This window comes from Heterodontus francisci, chromosome 4, assembly GCF_036365525.1.
Source record: "Heterodontus francisci isolate sHetFra1 chromosome 4, sHetFra1.hap1, whole genome shotgun sequence".
Taxonomy (NCBI): domain Eukaryota; kingdom Metazoa; phylum Chordata; class Chondrichthyes; order Heterodontiformes; family Heterodontidae; genus Heterodontus; species Heterodontus francisci.
The window spans coordinates 89949215-89968929 of NC_090374.1; the positions used below are offsets into that span (position 1 = coordinate 89949215).

Sequence of the window (19715 nt, forward strand, 5' to 3'; positions counted from 1 at the left end):
TATTGGAAACACTGTATGTTCTACAGAATCAAGAATATTCTCTTTTAAGTAGAAGGGCTGGTATAGACCTTAGTCTTATCAGGAAAGGGGAAGCAGATGCATTATCCAGAGCCACTGTTTACCATCCTACACGACAGGATGTTAACTTCATTGATGAGATTGAGTCATATTCTCAGTTCACTGAATTGCAATGGTGGGCAAGCTAAAAAATGCTCTAAGAAATTCATCATGCTCAGATGCAAGAAGAGGAATGCATCCGTATCTGCCAATATTGCATGCAAGGTTGGCCACAGCAGCGTCCCAGTGGCACGGTGATGAAAATCCTCTTTGAGTACAGAAAGCAGTTTACTATTGTGAATCATTTGTTGATATATGACAAGAGTCTGGTGATTCTGGTCTCACTCCGGGCAGACATCTTGGGAGAAAATACACTAGGGCCACAAGGGTATCACGAAATGCAGAGCACGGGCTCAGTTGTCTCTGTGGTGGCTGGGAATATCGAGAGATATAGAAGAAATGAATTCTAATTGACAGGTATGCGCAGTGCACAGACCAGACCAGAGGGAATCGCTTATCTCGACCCAATTTCCAACCAGACTGTGAGATGGTCTGGGGATGGATCTATTCATGTTTAATGGGAAATCCTACCTGATTGTTATTGATTATTTTTCCAGGTGGATTGAAGTCAAATATTTGTACACAACAATTACTGAGACTGTCATTCAAGCTTTAACAGAGATCTTTGTAACACATGGCATTCGTGATCAGATTGTGTCAGATAATGGTCCACAATTTGCAAACAACTATTTCACGCACTTTGCGTAGATCTTTTCATCTTACAAGTTCCCCTAGATGTCCTCAATTTAATAGTGAAGCTGAAAGAGGAGTCAGAACTAGCAAAGCCGTGGCATAGTAGTAATGCCACTAGACTAGTAATCCAGAGGCCCAGGCTAATGCCCTGGGGACATGGGTTCCAATCCCACCATGGCTGCTGGTATAATTTAAAATCAATTAATACATTCAATTAATTCATAAAAATCTGGAATTGAAAGCTAGTCTCAGTAATGGTGCCATGAAACTATCATTGATTGTCGTAAAAACCTATCTTGTTTATTAATGTCCTTTCAGGAAGAAAATCTGCTGTCCTTACCTGGTCTGGCTTACATGTGACTTCAGATCCACAGAAATGTGGTTGACTCTTAAATGCCCTCTGAAATGGCCTAGCAAGCCACTCAGTTCAAGGGCAATTAGGAATGGGCAACAAATGCTGGCCTGCCAGCGACACCCACATCCCATGAAAGAATAAAAAAACTTAAAGAAGAATGAAGATTTTCAAACAGCACTCCTAAACTACAGATCTACTCCATTGCTATGTGGATTAGTACCATCAGAACTGTTGATGGGAAGGAAGCTCAAGACACAACTTCCTATCCCACCCAAAAAATTACTTCCAGGGTTAGAAGTCCAGGATTATCAGAGTTCAAGACAGAGAAAAGTCTTATTGAAAACAACAAACTTATAACTATAACAGGAGATATCCTACCCAAGTTGATGGAAGGAGAAAAGGTTTGGGTATGAGTCCAAGGCAGAGAAGGAATAATTGTCCAGAGATGAGAATTAACAGAGATCTTATTTAGTACATACTTCAAAAAGTACTATAAGAAGAAAGAGGAAAAATCTTATTTCTATTAATCAAAGACGTCAATCAGTCACACATTTGGATGAACCATATGTTGACCCTGAAATTCAGAAAGCACCAGATACAACAAACCTCAATGAACCATCCAAGTCAAGAAACCAGAGTTCAGAGAAAGATCATCTGAGTCTGACTACAACACAATCAGGTAGAGTTGTGAAGCCTCCTGACAGATTTAATCTGTGATGTCAGAGACTTGGGGAGAGATGGGGTAGTATGTGAAAGTAAAAATGAATGTATAAAAAAAATGGACAAAGACTTGGGGGGAGATGTAGTATAAGGGTTTGAAAGGGTTAATGTCTGGGACAGTGTGAATAATACCTCCCACTATGATGATGTAAGAGATCACATGAAAAAGAGACTTGAAGAGAAGAAGCAGCAGCATGGCATCAAAGGAGTTAGACATGCTTAAGTAAAATTGTATATAGTTCTGTGATATGCAATAAACTAATTATTAAAACTTACTGGAGATGCAGAAATCTCTCCTGGCTGGACTAACCAAACATACAATAATTAGAAAAATTAGAATGGAAGAAACAGAGTTTAGGACTCTGGGGCAGTTGCTCAAAGTGGTTGGAAGTGGATATCAAGTGTCCCACAGGGTTCTGTGCTTTCTGCCACAGGTGCAGATGTGACAGAAGCCTGGTGGGAGAGTCCAGATGTGTTGCAATCCTAAGAGAAAACACCATCATCTATACTTTTCCAGCTATGCCTATGCTGCTGTGCACTGCCTTACTATGACCGCTGATCCCTTGATAGATATTTCAGATATCATGTTTTCAATTAGGCAGTTTGCAGATCATACAAATCCATTCACTCTGTCTCTGATGGGGCTCACTGGCAAGGCTGGCATTAATTCCCCATCTCTAATTTACTTTGAGAAGGTGGTTGTGGTGAGCTGCCTTCTTGAAACGCTGCAATCTATGTGATGAAGGTGCTTGACGGTATTGTTATAGGTAGGAAGTTCTAGGATTTTGAGGATGAAGGAACGGCAATGTATGTCCAAGTCATGACTTGGAGGGGTATTTTCAGGTGATGGTGTTCCCATGCTACCCTTGTCCTTCTAAATTAGGATTTTCAACATACGGCCCGCGATCCGGGATCCGGCCTGCCAAAGATTTCCATCCAGCCTGCGGATGTATTTCAGAAATGAGAAATTTACGATTGGCTTCTTCTTCCAGATCAGCTATTAAAAAAAGATCAGTTTCACAGCTGACAGTTGCTGACATCGTGAACAGCCGTTACTGAACTTGGGACAGATTCGGGGTTTTCCGTCTGGTTCCGACTTTTATTTAAAAGGCTGCTGGAAAACCCCGAATCTATCCGAAATTGGGAAACTGCTGTTCTCGATGCCAAATCTATCAGCTGTGAAACTGACTTGTGATCTTTTAAAAAAAACTGACCAACCACAAAGCTGCTGTGGTGAGTGCTCCCGCTCTCTGCAACTGTCGGGGGGGGGGGGGGGGGGGAGAGAGAGAGAGGGGGCAGGGAGAGAGAGAGGCAACAGAGCAAAAGGGGACAGAGAGAGGGGGAGAAAGAGAGAGGGGGAGAAAGACAGAGGACAGAGAGAGAGGGGACAGAGGGGGGTAGAAAGAGAGAGAGACAGAGGAAGGGACAGAGAGAGAGGAGGAGAAAGAGGGACAGAGAGTGAGAGAGAGTTTGAGGGGGGAGCGAGCAAGGGACGGAGGGGGGAGGGAGAGGGGGACAGAAAGGGAGAGAGAGAGGGAGATGACAGAAAGAGAGGGACAGAGGGAGGTAGAAAGAGAGGGGAGTGAGTGAGGAACGGAGGGGGGAGGGAGAGAGAGGGGGACAGAGAGAAAGGGGGAGAGCGAGAGAGATGACAGATAGAGAGGAGAGATGGGACAGAGGGGGGTAGAAAGAGAGGGGGTCAGAGAGAGATAGAGAGAGGGACAGAGAAAGAGGTAGAGAGAGAGGGGGGACAGAGAGATGGGGGAGACAGAAAGAGAGGGAGGCTGAGAGGGGGGGACAGAGAAAGGGGGGAGAGAGGGAGAGAGAGAGAGAGGGGAGTCGGGGGGGGACAGAGCGAGAGAAAGAGTGGGGACAGAGAAAGGGAGGGGAGTGAGGGGGAGAGAGAGGGACAGAGATAGAGAGGGGGACAGAGAGAGAGGAATAGAGATAGAGAGGGGAGAGAGAGCGAAAGGGAGAGAAAGGAGAGAGAAGGGAAGGATGAAAGAAAGAGGGGCAGAGAGAGAGGAGGGGACAGAGAGAGAAAGGGGAGACAGAGAGAGGTGCAGAGAGAGAGTGGGAGAGGAAGGGGCAGAGAGAGATGGGGAGAAAGAGTAGGGGGGAGAGAGAGAGGGCGGACAGTGAGAGGGGACTGAGAGAGTTGGGGAGAGACGGGGCAGAGAGAGATAGGGAGGAGAGAGAGAGAGGGGACAGAAAGAGGGTGGACGGGGAGAGAGAGAGGGACTGAGAGAGAGATGAGGCAGAGAGAGAAAAGGGGGGTGGACAGAGAGAGAGAAAGAGAGGTGACAGAGGGGCAGGGATACAGAACGAGGACGACACAGAGAGGGGTGAAACAACATGGGGGAGGTCACAGAGAGGGGGCTCACAGGGAGACATAGAAAGGGAGGGAGAGTAATCAAGATCACTCCTGACAGATGGACATCTATCTGGAATACTCCACATCGCTACAAGAAGTGTGCGAGTTAACATTGACTACTTGTGCAAGCAAAAAAATGCCAGTACCTCACTAAATCAGTGTTCAACATAGTGACAAGAAAGTAAGTCAATAAATTAGTCTTCTCATTTACAGCTTCTTTACAAAATGCACATTTGTTGTTGTTTTGATTAATAGTAAGACAAATTTTTAATGCCTTTACCTTTCTGAAATTGTCTCACCGGCCCCTATGTAAGACAAAAGTTATAATGTGCCCCCCCCGCCCCACACACAAAAAAGTTAGACAACCCTGTTCTAAATGGTTGAGGTCACGGGTTTAGGAGGTTCTGTCGAAGGAGTCTTGTCGAGCATGGCTACCCGACCCAAACCCGAAGGGACCTGACAATGTGTCGGGCTCGGGTCGCTCTTCCGAGTCTGGCATTCGGGCTCGGGTCGGGTCGGACACGCTCTATCACCACCTCCGGTACGTGGCTCCAATGTTATTGTACTTTTTAAACAACCTTTCAAGTCCAGTTATAGTTTTTTTAAGCTTGTGCAGATAAGCAAGAAAGTGAAAATCAGAAGCTAGGTTAACTGATGGTCGGGTCGGGCGCGGGAAAAAATGAAAGGACTCGGGCCAGGTCGGGCTTCATTTGCAGACCTGAGCCGGCCTTTGGAACCTTGCTGCAGTGTACCTTGGAGATAGCACACTGTAGCCATATGGTGTAGAGATTGAATGTTTAAAGGGCCGCTGATCAGATGTTTCTTGCCTCCTTTCTTTCTAACTACCTGTGAGAAATAAACTTGCACGGTTATGGGGATTGAGCTGCGGAGTGGGTCTGACTGCATAGCTCCAAGGAAAGCCGGCATGGACTCAATGGGCTGACTGGCCCTCTTCTGTGCTGTAAATGACTCTATAACTGTAGAAGTAGACGATCTGTTTGAATGGTGAGGTAGGCTCGAATGGTCTACTGTTCCTATTTCCGATGTTGCCATGAGCCTTCTTGTTTATATTTCAGTTCCGATGAATGATATCGACCTGGTTAACTTCTTCCTGTTTACAGATACTGAGTGAGCTTCTGTTTGCTTCCAGTTGTTTCTGGCTGAACAGTTTTTCCGATTTGCATTTTTTTCCCCACGGCATATCTTACTGTATCTTTCCTCTAACAGAAATGAACCTGTTGTCGGTAAATGTGTTAAACAGAAGACAAACTTGAGCATGCAGCCAATGAGCTTCCTTCAGTCACATGACTGTGCGCCGCGGTCTCGCGCGGGTGATGTCACGGGCGCGACGCGTCGGTCGGTCGGTGAGAGCGCGAGCGAGTCGGGACTGTGTGATTGTGATCGGTAAGTGTACCGGGATCGGGGAAAGCTGCTCTCTTCTCTGTTTAAAGGGAAAAAACGGGCTGATATGTTGGCGGCCGGGGCTTTACCGCCCGTCTGTATTCGGTCAATGATACTGAGTGTCCTCTTTTTGGACTCGGATGAAGGAGCAGGCGAGCTGCGCGGCCTCCAGTGGCAGCTTGTCTTCACGGCCGCTCCTGGTTTACTCATCGTATTCCTACCCTTCGCCCCCGCTCCTGGCCGGGCTGTCACCTCTAACCCCAGACCCTTCTCCTTTCAGGGTAAATAGGGGGTTTTGGGGGACAAAGTTTTTGTGCTCTTTCTCCTTCGGTGTTGGATGTTGAATGATATTGAACATGAGACTCTTTTTTTACATGACTGGCAATACCCAATATCTCAACAGTTTGCTTTTGAATGTAGTTGATAAAACAGTAATGACGCATTCATTGACTTTAGTCTATGCTTACCCTGTTCTAAGTGGTCATCATTTGGGTTTGTAGTAGCCCCATCTCACTATATTTATTGATTTCTACTTGACCTTTTACACCACAACAAAGCAGTTTCTGCTGTGACCTCAAAGTTGGTGTCTAACTCAGAACAATGACCTGAAGGTGAAATCCCCAAAAGTAGTGGTCAGGATCCCCACCAGAAGTAAATTCCTTCTTTTGAAGTTTGTGTGCAGCACCTGTCAGATATGCAGCAGCATCATGACCTCATCATATTGACCAAAGCGAGTGGACCTGAATACTAAATTAAGGATTCCAGACAGTAAGTGCTTTTGGAGTGTCAGTACAAATTGGCATTCTGTCCTCATTTTTCTAATTATTTGCTCCCTATGTACCCAAAGGTATTCTGGAGTTATTTAAACTTGTTAGCAGTTTAAGTAACTGCTCCAAAGCACTAACCTTTAGCTGTTAATGATTAATGACATTATCTGAACAAACTGAAATTAAAGATTTGACATTTTGTATCTTGTTTTTTTTTCTCTTCAATGTTTTACAGAATAATCTAGTAGTTTCCCCCTTACGTTTAATCACTTGTGCCAGTATGCATGTCTTTTTATGATTTATTAATACTATCTGAACTTATTATATGCAGCTCTGTGTAACTTAATTCCTATGTGGTTGTAGAATATTATAGTGTTTTGTATTTACAAATAGTTTATGCGATGATTTTAAAATTCTTATCCTATTGTTCTAATCCTTCCATGGCCTCATGCCACCCCATCTTTAACTTCCTCCAGCCCTACAACCCTTCGGGAACTCGGCATTCCTCCAATGCATCCCCCACGTCCTTCACCAACACCATTGGCAGCTGCGCCTTGAGTCATCTAGGCTGTGTGCTTTAGAATTTCTCCTTTAAATTTCTTTGCTCGATTCCTTTTAAGACGTTGCTTAAAACCTACCTCTGATCAAGTGTTTAGTCACCTAGCTTAATATCAGGAGATCTTAGCAGCTCTGATCAGCCAACTGTCTGGGAAAGGAGTAAATTTATGGCCCACTCGGCAGTGGCCTGAAGAATTAATTGGCTAATCATCCTAGAGGAGGCCATTTGTGATCACAAAGTGCCCACTGTTCCTCAGAAGCACATTGTGACACTTTGTGAATATCATTGTATTCAGTTCATCCAGTATTGCAAGCAGCCAGATAGGCTTTTGAAAGCCCCTCTGGTTACAGTGCAAAGACTACGCCCCAGCCTGTGCTAAGGATATTTATTGAAAACTTTGAAACCAATGGACAAAGTGAATGGTGCTTCACAGTTGGGCATCATTCTTAAGCAGGAAGAGCAAAATAGCTAGTGGATGTGACTACAGTGTTAGAGGTTGGTTTTAAGGAGGCTCATCTCCATTAGAGTAGAGGATAGACTAATATAAACTAGCAGACACCCACAAAACATTTGCAGGTAAATTAGTATATTGCAACAGCACTTCTTCAAATACAGGATTTCTAGTTATTCTTTCACCAAAGTCTTTAACATAAAATGTTTTACTCTGGAAAAAGCTACCATGTGTAAAAACAGGCCTAAATACAAATTTTGTCAAGAGTCTGCCCTTGTGACTGTTTATAGTCATGGCGTATGAAAGTCCAATTGGGAACTGTTATTGCCTGAGTTGAAAGGGCAATTTTACATCTGATGGGCTCAATATTATTTGAGGAATAAACACTCTATTTCCTTGAAATTTTCCTGTTAGATGCTGAAATTATATCCTCTAACTCATCTTGTTCCATGACAAAGTCCTTGTTTAGGATTCAAGTTTGATGGCAACATTGTAACTGCTCCTTTGTTTGTGCAGTGGCATGCCCATTGGAGTTATACTGTGTAGAAACTCTGGAGGGTTTAGATTATCATCATCTTTGTCTATAGAATTAACACTAATGTATTCTTTTAATTCACCTGACGGCTTTTCAAAAACGTTTTCATTCAAATCTAATGAATTCTTCATTTTTAGCACACAGAATAGCTTTCGAATAATTTGTATCAAATAATTGTCCCTGCCATTTTGCCACGTGACCAATTCCATCATCTCATCCACTCCTCCCTCCTGTCATCCCCGTCTCATGCTATTCCCTTCTTCCCATGCTATCCATCTCTTGCCATCCTCATCCCATTCCTTTCAACCCTCCCATGCCATCTCCATTCCTCTCATAATCCCATCCCATCCCTTACGCAAACAATCTCTCCAGCCAGGGTTGGGCTCCCCTTACCTTCCACTGTTTTTGGTCTCCATGAAACCCCCACCCCCCCCACTGCAGCCACCTATGCACCAGTCCTCCATGCACCCCACATGCCTTTCTGTGTGCCAAGCACTGCCCACCAAATAAACCTACCAACAGATACAGCCCTCAAACTGACCAATCAAAGCGGTCCAGACAGAAAAAAAAAACCTGAGAATTATTATTCCAGATTTTCTATGGTGCTGTCCACAGTCAGTTGATGAAATATTGATAATGGCAACTGGTTTGGGAGAGAGACTTTCGAACTTACTCGTGTCTCCTAGTAGTCCGAGCTTTCAGCTGCATTGTGATTTTTTAAAAATTCATTCATGGGATGTGGGCATCACTGGCTATGCCAGCATTTATTGCCCATCCCTAATTGCCCTTGAGAAGTTGGTGGTGAGCTGCCTTCTTGAACCGCTGCAGTCCATTTGGGGTAGGTATACCCACAGTGCTGTTAGGAAGGGAGTTCCAGGATTTTGACCTAGCGACAGTGAAGGAACGGCGATATAGTTCCAAGTCAGAATAGTGTGCTACTTGGAGGGGAACTTGCAGATGGTGGTGTTCCCATGCATTTGCTGCCCTTGTCCTTCGAGGTGGTAGAGGTCGCGGGTTTGGAAGGTGCTGTCGAAGGAGCCTTGGTGTGTTGCTGCAGTGCATCTTGTAGATGGTGCATACTGCTGCCACTGTGCGTTGGTGGTGCAGGGAGTGAATGTTTGTTGTTGGGGTGCCAATCAAGCGGGCTGCTTTGTCCTGGATGATGTCGAGCTTCTTGAATGTTGTTGGAGCTGCACCCATCCAGGCAAATGGAGAGTATTCTATCACACTCCTGACTTGTGCCTTGTAGATGGTGGACAGGCTTTGGGGAGTCAGGAGGTGAGTTAGTCGCCGCAGGATTCCTAGCCTCTGACCTGCTCTTGTAGCCACGGTATTTATATGGCTACTCCAGTTCAGTTTCTGGTCAATGGTGACCTCCAGGATGTTGATAGTGGGGGATTCAGCAATGGTAATACCATTGAATGTCAAGGGGAGATGGTTAGATTCTCTCTTGTTGGAGATGGTCATTGCCTGGCACTTGTGTGGCGCAAATGTTACTTGCCACTTAACAGCCCAAGCCTGGATATTGTCCAGGTCTTGCTGCTTTTCTACACGGACTGCTTCAGTATTTGAGGAGTCGCGAATGGTGCTGAACATTGTGCAATCATCAGCGAACGTCCCCACATCTGACCTTATGATTGAAGGAAGGTCATTGATGAAGCAGCTGAAGATGTTTGGGCCTAGGACACTACCCTGAGGAACTCCTGCAGTGATGTCCTGGAGCTCAGATGATTGACCTCCAACAACCACAGCCATCTTCCTTTGCGCTAGGTATGACTAACCAGTGGAGAGTTTTCCCCCTGATTCCCATTGACTCCAGCTTTGCTCGGGCTCCTTGATGCCATACTCGGTCAAAAGCTGCCTTGATGTCAAGGGCAGTTTCTCTCACATAGCAAAATTGAAAGGGATATACTGACAAAAGTATTTCCAAAAGCTGTGGCAGCAGTCAGCAAGGAGAAGTAGTGTGTGCCCTACACTTTAAAAAAAAAATGCTAATGATTTACTGTGGCATCGCACACAGTACATCAGAGAATATGGTGAGTCAGTTATCTGTTTGTTTTCCTTTCTCTGTTCTTTCTATTCTGTCTCATTCTCTTTCTACTCTCCTTAACTTTTCTTCTCTTTCTTTTATCCTCCTTTTGGATGGTATCCATAGTGTGGCAGAGAAAATAGTCACCAGCTGCGGCAGACTGTATTTGGAGTAGGGGTTGCAGGGAAATTGTGGCTTGCTTAGGAACATAAAAAAGGAGAAGGCTATATGGTCCCTCAAGCCTGCTCTGCCACTTAATAAGATAATGGCAGATCCTCTCCCTCAACTCCACTTTCCTGCACTGTCCCCATATCCCTTGATTCCCTTGAGTCCAAAAATCTGTTGATCTCTATCTTGAATGTCCTCAATGACTGAGCATCTACAGCCCTCTAGGGTAGAGATTTTCAAGGATTTGCTTATGCCCCCTAGTTCTTCATTCTATAGCCAGGGAAAACAGCCTCTCCATCTATCCTGTCAAGTTTTTGCAGAATCTAATATGTTGCAATGAGATCACCTCTCACTTTGTAAATTCGAGAGTTTGGGCCCATTCTACTCAATGTCTCCTCATAGGACAACACTCTCATCCCAGAAATCAATCTAGTGAACCTCCGTTGCACTTTCTGTAAGCCAAGTATCTTTCGTCAGTATGGACACCAAAACTGTGCACAATACTCCAGGTGTGATCTCACCAAAGTGCTGTACAATTGTCGCCAGACTTTCTGACTCCAACCTCCTTACAATAAAGGCCAGCATGCCATTTGTCTTCCTAATTGCTTGCTGTACCTGCATGTTAAATTTGTGAGTTTCTTGTACAAGGATATCCAAATCCCTCTGAACAGAACATTTAAAAGCTTCTCATCATTTAAAGAATACTCAGTTTTTCTATTCTTCCTAACAAAGTGAATAATGTCACATTTCCACACATTATACTGATCTGTCACCTTCTTGCCTTCTCACTTAATCTTTCCATATCCCTTTGCAGAATTTTTGTATCCTCCTGACAGCTTACTTTCCCACATAGCTTTGTATCATCAAACTTAGGTACATTATACATGGTCCCTTCATCTAAGTTATCAACATAGATCCTTGCGGCGGCCTGCATTCTGAAAATAACCCATTTATTCGCACTCCGTTTTCACCAATGTTCTCTATCCATGCTAATATATTACCCCCAATCTATGACCCCTTATCTTGTGTCGCAACATTTCATGTAGCATCTTATTGAATGCCTTTTGTAGATCTTTTGAAATATTCTACACCCACAGTTTTCCTCCAATGAAGGTTTCACTAGGTGCTGAGCATTTAAGGTGAATTTTGTATTGTGTACTGCTGAATATATTTAATGTTCTATTCACTGCGATTCTGTATGGACAATTTTTATAATATTTATAAGGGATGTAGAATTAGTAAGCGTTGAGAGATTGTAGGTGTTAAGAATGATGCAACATGTTGGTGCAAACTTGTGAAATATCAATTAAATTTTATTTTGTGTAGGATTGATTAAAGACATTTTGTGTGGGGGGGAAAATAATCAACATTATTCTTGTTTCCTCAGAGCTAATATGTCGAGGCCTACAAGTGTGTCCCCACGACCTGGCAGTGCCCAGTCAAGCCAAGCTGCCTCTAAAGCCAAAGGTTTTAAGGATATCCGGATTGATGAAGAAGTGAAAATTGCAGTTAACATTGCTCTAGAGAGATTCCGTTACAGTGATCAAAAAGGTGGATGCAGTAACAATGCATTTGTTACTGAAAAATTCTTTTTAATTTCACTTGGACAAGTGTGGATTAATTAAGGAAGGCAAGCACAGATTTGTTAAAGGCAAATTGTGTATATTATATTATTGTGTTTAACTTGATTGAGTTTTTTATGATAAAATAACAGAGGGTTGATGTAGAATACATGGATTTCCAAAAGGCATTCAAATAAGTGCCACATAAAAGGCTTGTCAGCAAATTTGAAGCCCGTGGAATAAAAGGGAGAGTGGCAGCACCATTACAAAGTTGGCTGAGTGACAGGAAACAGTAGTGGTGTACAGTTGTTTTGATGAATGTAGGAAAGTATACTGTGGGGCTCCCTAGGGGTTGGTGCTAGGACCACTGCTTTTCTTAATATATATTAATGACTTATATGTACAAGACGCAATTTCAAAATTTGCAAATGGCACAAAACTTTGAAGCATTGTGAACTGAGGAGGGCAGTGATGAGACTTCAGGAGGGCATAGGCTGGTTGAATGGGCAGACGTGGCAGATGAAATTTAATGCAGAGTGTAAAGTGATACATTTTTGTAGGAAGAACAAAGGCAGTGTGAAATCAAGGGTACAATTCTAAAGGGGATGCAGAGGCAGAGAGATTTGGGGGTTGGTTAGCATCCTTCCATCTACGAAAAATGATGGACATGTAGCAAACAATTCATTTAAGTGGGGTGTCTTCTCCTGGTTTTGTTGATGGCTGTGAAGACCAATCCTTGAGAGGCAGTTTCTGCCACAAGTGCTGCATGTGAAGCTGCCAAGTGACACTGAGAGTTGTTTTTTGACGTTGGTGCCTGTTGCCAAGCTGCTGTAGCAACTGGTCATCGTGGTAGTGCACATCAGTCCACAGGATTTGTCGCCATTTCCCTCTTTCGCCAGCTAGTAACTCCCAAGTACGATAGCCGACATCTAGGGCCTTTATGTCACGCTTGCAAGCATCGTTGAAGCAGAGCTTTGGGCGCCCCATGGTTGTCTGGCCCTGGCCACCTCACCAAAAAGAAGGTCCTTGAGTTTGCAACCCTCTTCCATTCTGCGGACGTGTCCAATCCACCGAATCTGCCTCTGTTTGATTAGTGCCAGCACACTTGGGAGCTCTGCCTTTGAGAGTACTGCTGCATTTTTGATTTTGTCCTGCTGGGATATGCCCATATTGCCCCGCAGACAGTGAAGATGAAAATTATTGAGCTGCTTTTCCTGGTAGCTGTATGTTCCCCTATGTTTCACAGCCATACAGCAAAGTGCTGTATAGGCCTTATAAACCATCAGCTTGGTCCTAAAGTTCAGCTTGGTTTAATCCCATGTGCTTTTCGAAACTTGGCCAAAGGTGGTCGCTGCTTTCTCTATGCGTGTATTGAGCTCTGCATCAAGGGACAGATTGTCTGTCACCATGGACTCGAGGTAGCAGAATTGTAGCTGTGTTTCTGTGTGAGCGACTAGCGCAACATCAACAGCGTCGAGGTGTGTTTTTGTCTTTGCTTTCAGCCTTGATAGATTGTAGAGCCTGCCGTTTGACCTAGTGTGCAAGTAGACTCCTTCCATATCTGCAGGGAAGGCGAAGGTCAGGAGCATGGAGAAGATGTCAAACAGAGTGGGGGCTAGGACATAACCCTGTTTCACTCCAAAACTGTCAGAAGTGGAGCCATCAAACTGTACAGTGCAGTGCATGTTGTCATGGAATGAGCGGATGAGACTGAGATTCAGTGGACAGCCAATTTTTCCCAAAATGCTGCAGAGCCCTGCTCTGCTGATGGTGTTGAATGCCTTAGTGAGATCCACAAAAGTAAAGTAAAGGAATATACTTTGTTCCCTACACTTGTAGCTGGCTTATGGAGAAGATCATATCCACAGTAGATCTGCCAGCATGGAAACTGCACTGCGCTTCTGGGTAGAATCGGTTTGCAAGTAAATAGAGTCTTTCAAGTATGACCCTAGCAAAGGACTTACCCGTGATGCTAAGGAGTGAGATGCACCTGTAATTGTTGCAGTCTCCTCGGTTTTTGTATAGTGTGATGATTGTGGTGCCACGCATCTCCTGTGGAACAGAGCCTACTTTCCAGCTGAGAAGGAGAAGGTCATAAAGGTGTGGCAATAGATGGGACTTTCTGTGCTTGAGCCATTTGGCTGGGATTCCATCCTTGCCTGGAGCCCTTCTGTTTGCCAGGTGGTCTATGGCGTTCTTAAACTCCAGTGATGGTTCGTCATCTAACTCATCTGTGACAGGACGTTGCGGGAGAGAATCGAGCGCAGATTGGGAAATGTCTGATTCGAAGGAGTGCAGCTCAGGAGTGTGCAGCCCAGTGGGACGTCTGTTACCTCTGGCGAGTACTTTACCATCTGCTGACTTCAGGAGAGCAACTTTAGTGATGGCAGGGCCAAGCACCCGCTTAATCCCTTCATATATAGCTCGTGAGATTTCCTTTGTCACACGCAGTTTGGATTTCTTGACATAAGCTGATCCAGTGTTTTGCGCAGTATCTCCTTCTCCTTTGCATGACTGTCTTGATGCACTTGGTCCTGCAGTGTTTTAGCTGTAGGGTTTATGTTGTGCATCATGTATGCATTGTTTTTTGTATCAATGACATGACATATCTCAGCTGAGTAGGTATATTTGCACAAGTCATCGAAGATGGCAGGACAGGTTGAGAAAGTGTTTAAAAAGGCAACGGAATCCTGGGCTTTATCAATAGACCGCAACATCCTGAGGGTTGCCATTGACCAGAAACTGAACTGGACCAGCCATATAAATATGGCTACAAGAGCAGGTCGGAGGCTGGGAATTATGCAGGGAATAACTCACCTCCTGTCTCCCCAAAGCCTGTCCACCATCTACACAGCACAAGTGTACGGGCGGCACAGTGGTGCAGTGGTTAGCACCGCAGCCTCACAGCTCCAGCAACCCGGGTTCAATTCTGGTTACTGCCTGTGTGGAGTTTGCAAGTTCTCCCTGTGTCTGCGTGGGTTTCCTCCGGGTGCACCGGTTTCCTCCCACATGCCAAAGACTTGCAGGTTGATAGGTTAATTGGCCATTATAAATTGCCCCTAGTATAGGTAGGTGGTAGGGAAATATAGGATAGGGACAGGTGGGGATGTGGTAGGAATATGGGATTAGTGTAGGGTTAGTATAAATGGGTGGTTGATGGTCGGCACAGACTCGGTGGGCCGAAGGGCCTGTTTCAGTGCTGTATCTCTAAACTAAAGTCAGGAGCGTGATGGAATACTCTCCGCTTGCCTGGATGGGTGCAACTCCAACAACACTGAAAAAGCTCGACACCATCCAGGACACAGTAGCCCGCTTGATTGGCACACCATCCACTACCTTCAACATTCACTCCCTTCACTGCTGCACAGTGGCAGCAGTGTGTACCATCTACAAGATGCTCTGCAGTAACTCAGCAAGGCTCCTTTTGACAACACCTTTCCAACCCACGAACTCTTATCACCTAGAAGGACAAGGGCAGCAGACGCATGGGAACATCACCACCTGCAAGTTCCCCCTCCAAGCCACGCACCATATCCTGACTTGGAACTATATCGCTGTGCCTTCACTGTCGCTGGGTTAGAATCCTGGAACTCATTTCCTAACAGCACTGTTAGTGTATCTTCACCCCAAGGACTGCAGTGGTTCAGGAAGGCAGCTCCCCACCACTTTCTCAATGGCAATTAGGGACAGGCAACAAATGCTGGTCTAGCCAGCGACGCCCACATCCAATGAACGAATAATGAAAAAAAATAGAGGCACAATACAAAAGCAAGGAAGTTATGGTGAGCCTTTATAAAACACTGGTTTGGCCTCAACTGGAATCTTGTGTCCAATTCTGGGCACTACACTTTAGGAAGGAGGTGAAGGCATTAGGGTGCAGAAAACATTTATGAAACTGTAGGGTTGAGGAACTTTTTGCATATATTGGAAAGCTGGGGTTATTCTTTTAGAGATGGTTGAGAGGAGATTTGACAGGTGTTCAAAATCCTGAGTCTAGCCAAAGTACATAAGAGCATAAGAATTAGGAGTAGGCAGTTCAGCCCCTCAAGCCTGCTCCGCCATTCAATACGATTGTGGCTGATCTCATCTCGGCCTGAACTCCACTTTCCTGCCCATTCTCCATAACCCTTCACTAATTTGAAATCTGTCTGTTTATCTCCTTGAATTTACTCAATGTGCCGGCATCCACCGCGCTCTGGGATAGTGAATTCCACAGATTCACGACCCTTTGAGAGAAGTAATTTCTCCTCATCTCTGTTTTAAATCTGTGACCCCTTATCCTAAAATTATGACCTCTCGTTCTAGATTGCCCTGCAGAGGAAACATCCTCTCTCCGTCTACTTTGTCAATCCCCTTAATCATCTTATATACCTCAATTAGATCTCCTCTCATTCTTTTAAACTCCAGAGAGTAAAGGCCTAAACTGCTCAATCTCTCTTCATAAGACAAACCCCTAATCTCTGGAATCAAACCAATGAACCTCCTCTGAACTGCCTCCGGTGCAACTACATCCCTCCTCAAGTAAGGGGGCCAAAACTGTACGCAGTACTCTAGGTGCGGTCTCACTAATTCCTTGTACAATTGCAGCAACACTTCCCTACTTTTATACTCTATTCCTTTAGCAATAAATGCCAAAATTCCATTTGCCTTCCTTATTACCTGCTGCACCTGCATATTAGTTTTCTGTGATTCATGCACAAGGACACCCAGATCCCTCTGCACCGAAGCACTCTGAAGTTTCTCTCCATTTAGATAGTAATTTTCCTTTCTATTCCAACCAAAATGGATAACCTCACACTTATCCACGTTAAACTCCATCTGCCCAATTTTGGCCCATTCACCTAACCTATCCATATCCATTTGTAAATTTCTTATTTCTTTATTGCAACTTACTATCCCACCTATTTTAGTGTCATCAGAGAAACTGTTCCCATTGGTGGACTGGTTGAGAACCAGATGACACTGATTTAAGATGATTAGGAAAAATAACAATGGCAACATGAAAAACATTTTTACGCAGCAAGTAGTTGGGATCTGGAATGTGTTGTCTGAGAGTGTGATGGAGGCTATCAAATGCGAATTGGATAAGCACCTAAAGAGAGAAAATTTGCAGGGCTATGGGGAAAGGGCAAGGAAGTGGGACGAGATGAATTGTTCTTGCAGAGAGTTGGCATGGACATGATTGGCTGAATGGTCTCCTGTACTTTTTAGAATTAGAACATTACAGCGCAGTACAGGCCCTTCGGCCCTCGATGTTGCGCCGACCTGTGAAACCATCTGACCTACACTATTCCATTTTCATCCATATGTCTATCCAATGACCACTTAAATGCCCTTAAAGTTGGCGCGTCTACTACTGTTGCAGGCAGGGCGTTCCACGCCCCTACTACTCTCTGAGTAAAGAAACTACCTCTGACATCTGTCCTATATCTATCACCCCTCAACTTAAAGCTATGTCCCCTCGTGTTTGCCATCACCATCCGAGGAAAAAGACTCTCACTATCCACCCTATCTAACCCTCTGATTATCTTATATGTCTCTATTAAGTCACCTCTCCTCCTCCTTCTCTCCAACGAAAACAACCTCAAGTCCCTCAGCCTTTCCTCGTAAGACCTTCCCTCCATACCAGGCAACATCCTAGTAAATCTCCTCTGCACCCTTTCCAAAGCTTCCACATCCTTCCTATAATGCGGTGACCAGAACTGCACGCAATACTCCAGGTGCGGTCTCACCAGAGTTTTGTACAGCTGCAGCATGACCTCGTGGCTCCGAAACTCGATCCCCCTACTAATAAAAGCTAACACACCATATGCCTTCTTAACAGCCCTATTAACCTGGGTAGCAACCTTCAGGGATTTATGCACCTGGACACCAAGATCTCTCTGTTCATCTACACTACCAAGAATCTTCCCATTAGCCCAGTACTCTGCATTCCTGTTACTCCTTCCAAAGTGAATCACCTCACACTTTTCCGCATTAAACTCCATTTGCCATCTCTCAGCCCAGCTCTGCAGCCTATCTATGTCCCTCTGTACCCTACAACATCCTTCGGCACTATCCACAACTCCACCGACCTTAGTGTCATCCGCAAATTTACTAACCCACCATTTTACACCCTCTTCCAGGTCATTTATAAAAATGATTTTAATTTTCGTTGTTATCGATATTTATAAAATGAAATTTGATTGTTTTGAAATAGTTGTTTTTGATTTCATATTGTCTGATTTTTAAAAAATTCATTCATGGGATGTGGGCGTCGCTGGCCAGGCCAGCATTAATTGCCCATCCCTAATTGCCATTGAGAAGGTCGTGGTGAGCTGCCTTCTTGAACCTCTGCAGTCCATGTTGGGTAGGTACATCCACAGTGTTAGGAAAGGAGTTCCAGGATTTTGACCCAGCAACAGTGAAGGTTTGGCGATATAGTTCCAAGTCAGTATGGTGTGTGACTTGGAGGGGAACTTGCAGGTGGCGGTGTTCCCATGCATTTGCTGCCCTTGTCCTTCTAGTTGGTAGAGGTCACGGGTTTGGAAGGCGCTGTCTAAGGAGCCTTGGTGCATTGCTGCAGTGCATCTTGTAGATGGTACACACTGCTGCTACTGTGTGTCGGTGGTGGAGGGAGTGAGTGTTTGTAGATGGGGTGCCAATCAAGCGGGCTGCTTTGTTCTGGGTGGTGTTGAGCTTCTTGAGTATTGTTGGAGCTGCATCCATCCAGACAAGTGGAGAGTATTCCATCACACTCCTGACTTGTGCCTTGTAGATGGTGGACAGGCTTTGGGGAGTCAGGAGGAGAGTTACTCGCCGCAGGATTCCTAGCCTCTGACCTGCTCTTGTAGCCACTGTATTTATATGGCTACTACAGTTCAGTTTCTGGTCAATGGTAGCCCCTAGGATGTTGATAGTGGGGGGATTCAGCGATGGTAATGCCATTGAATGTCAAGTGGAGATAGTTAGATTCTCTTGTTGGAGATGGTCATTGTCCGGCACTTGTGTGGCATGAATGTTACTTGCCACTTATCAGCCCAAGCCTGGATGTTGTTCAGGTCTTGCTGCATTTCTATACGGACTGCTTCAGTATCTGAGGAGTTACGAATGGTGCTGAACATTGTGCAATCATCAGTGAACATCCCCACTTCTGACCTTATAATTGAAGGAAGGTCATTGATGAAGCAGCTAAAGATGGTTGGGCCTAGGAGACTACCCTGAAGAACTCCTGCAGTGATGTCCTGGAGCTCAGATGATTGACCTCAACAACCAAAACCATCTTCCTTTGCGCTAGGTATGACTCCAGCCAGCGGAGGGTTTTCCCCCTGATTTCCATTGACCTCAGTCTTGCTAGGGCTCCTTTATGCCATACTCGGTCAAATGCTGCCTTGATGTCAAGGACAGTCACGTTCAGCTCTTTTGTCCATGTTTGAACCAAGGCTGTAACGAGGTCAGGAGCTGAGTGGTCCTGGCGGAACCCAAACTGAGCGTCACTGAGCAGGTTATTGCTAAGCAAGTGCCGCTTGATGGCACTGTTGATGACACCTTCTATCACTTTACTGATGATTGAGAGTAGGCTGATGGGGCGGTAATTGGCCGGGTTGGACTTGTCCTGCTTTTTGTGTACAGGACATACCTGGGCAATTTTTCACATTGCAGGGTAGATGCCAGTGTTGTTGTTGTACTGGAACAGCTTGGCTATGGGCGCGGCAAGTTCTGGAGCACAGGTCTTCTTTCCTTATCATTTTCTTGGGACTATTATTGAAGGAAGTAACTTGAATTTATTTAGTTTCTTATCATGATCTCAGGACATTACAAGGGCTTTATAATCAATGGATTATTTTTAAAAAGCAGTGTTAGGTAGTGAAATGCGGCAGCTAGTTTGTGCACTGCAAGGATCCACACGCAATGTGAATGAATAGCCATTTAATCTGTTATGTTGATTAAAGAGAAGCATATTGGCCTTAGCACTAGGAGAATGCCCTGCATTTCGAATACTGCT

At 44.8% G+C, this 19715-nt stretch overlaps 1 protein-coding gene across 6 annotated transcripts in view; it reads left to right on the plus strand.

Annotated features, from left to right (window-relative positions):
• Nucleotides 1–5583: 5583 nt before the first annotated feature.
• ythdc2 (YTH domain containing 2) overlaps nucleotides 5584–19715 on the plus strand; it is a 175707-nt gene continuing 161575 nt past the window's right edge. For 5 of the 6 annotated variants that reach the window (XR_010974877.1, XR_010974878.1, XR_010974879.1 and 2 more), the window contains exons 1-2: nucleotides 5584–5663; nucleotides 11557–11720. Coding sequence is in view for 1 of the 6 variants with exons in the window: in XM_068029854.1 (XP_067885955.1) it covers nucleotides 11564–11720 (157 nt within the window). In the remaining 5 variants the exon portion in view is untranslated. Of the gene's footprint in view, nucleotides 5664–11556; nucleotides 11800–19715 lie in introns of those variants that run through there. The other variant, XR_010974881.1, reaches the window with a different exon arrangement.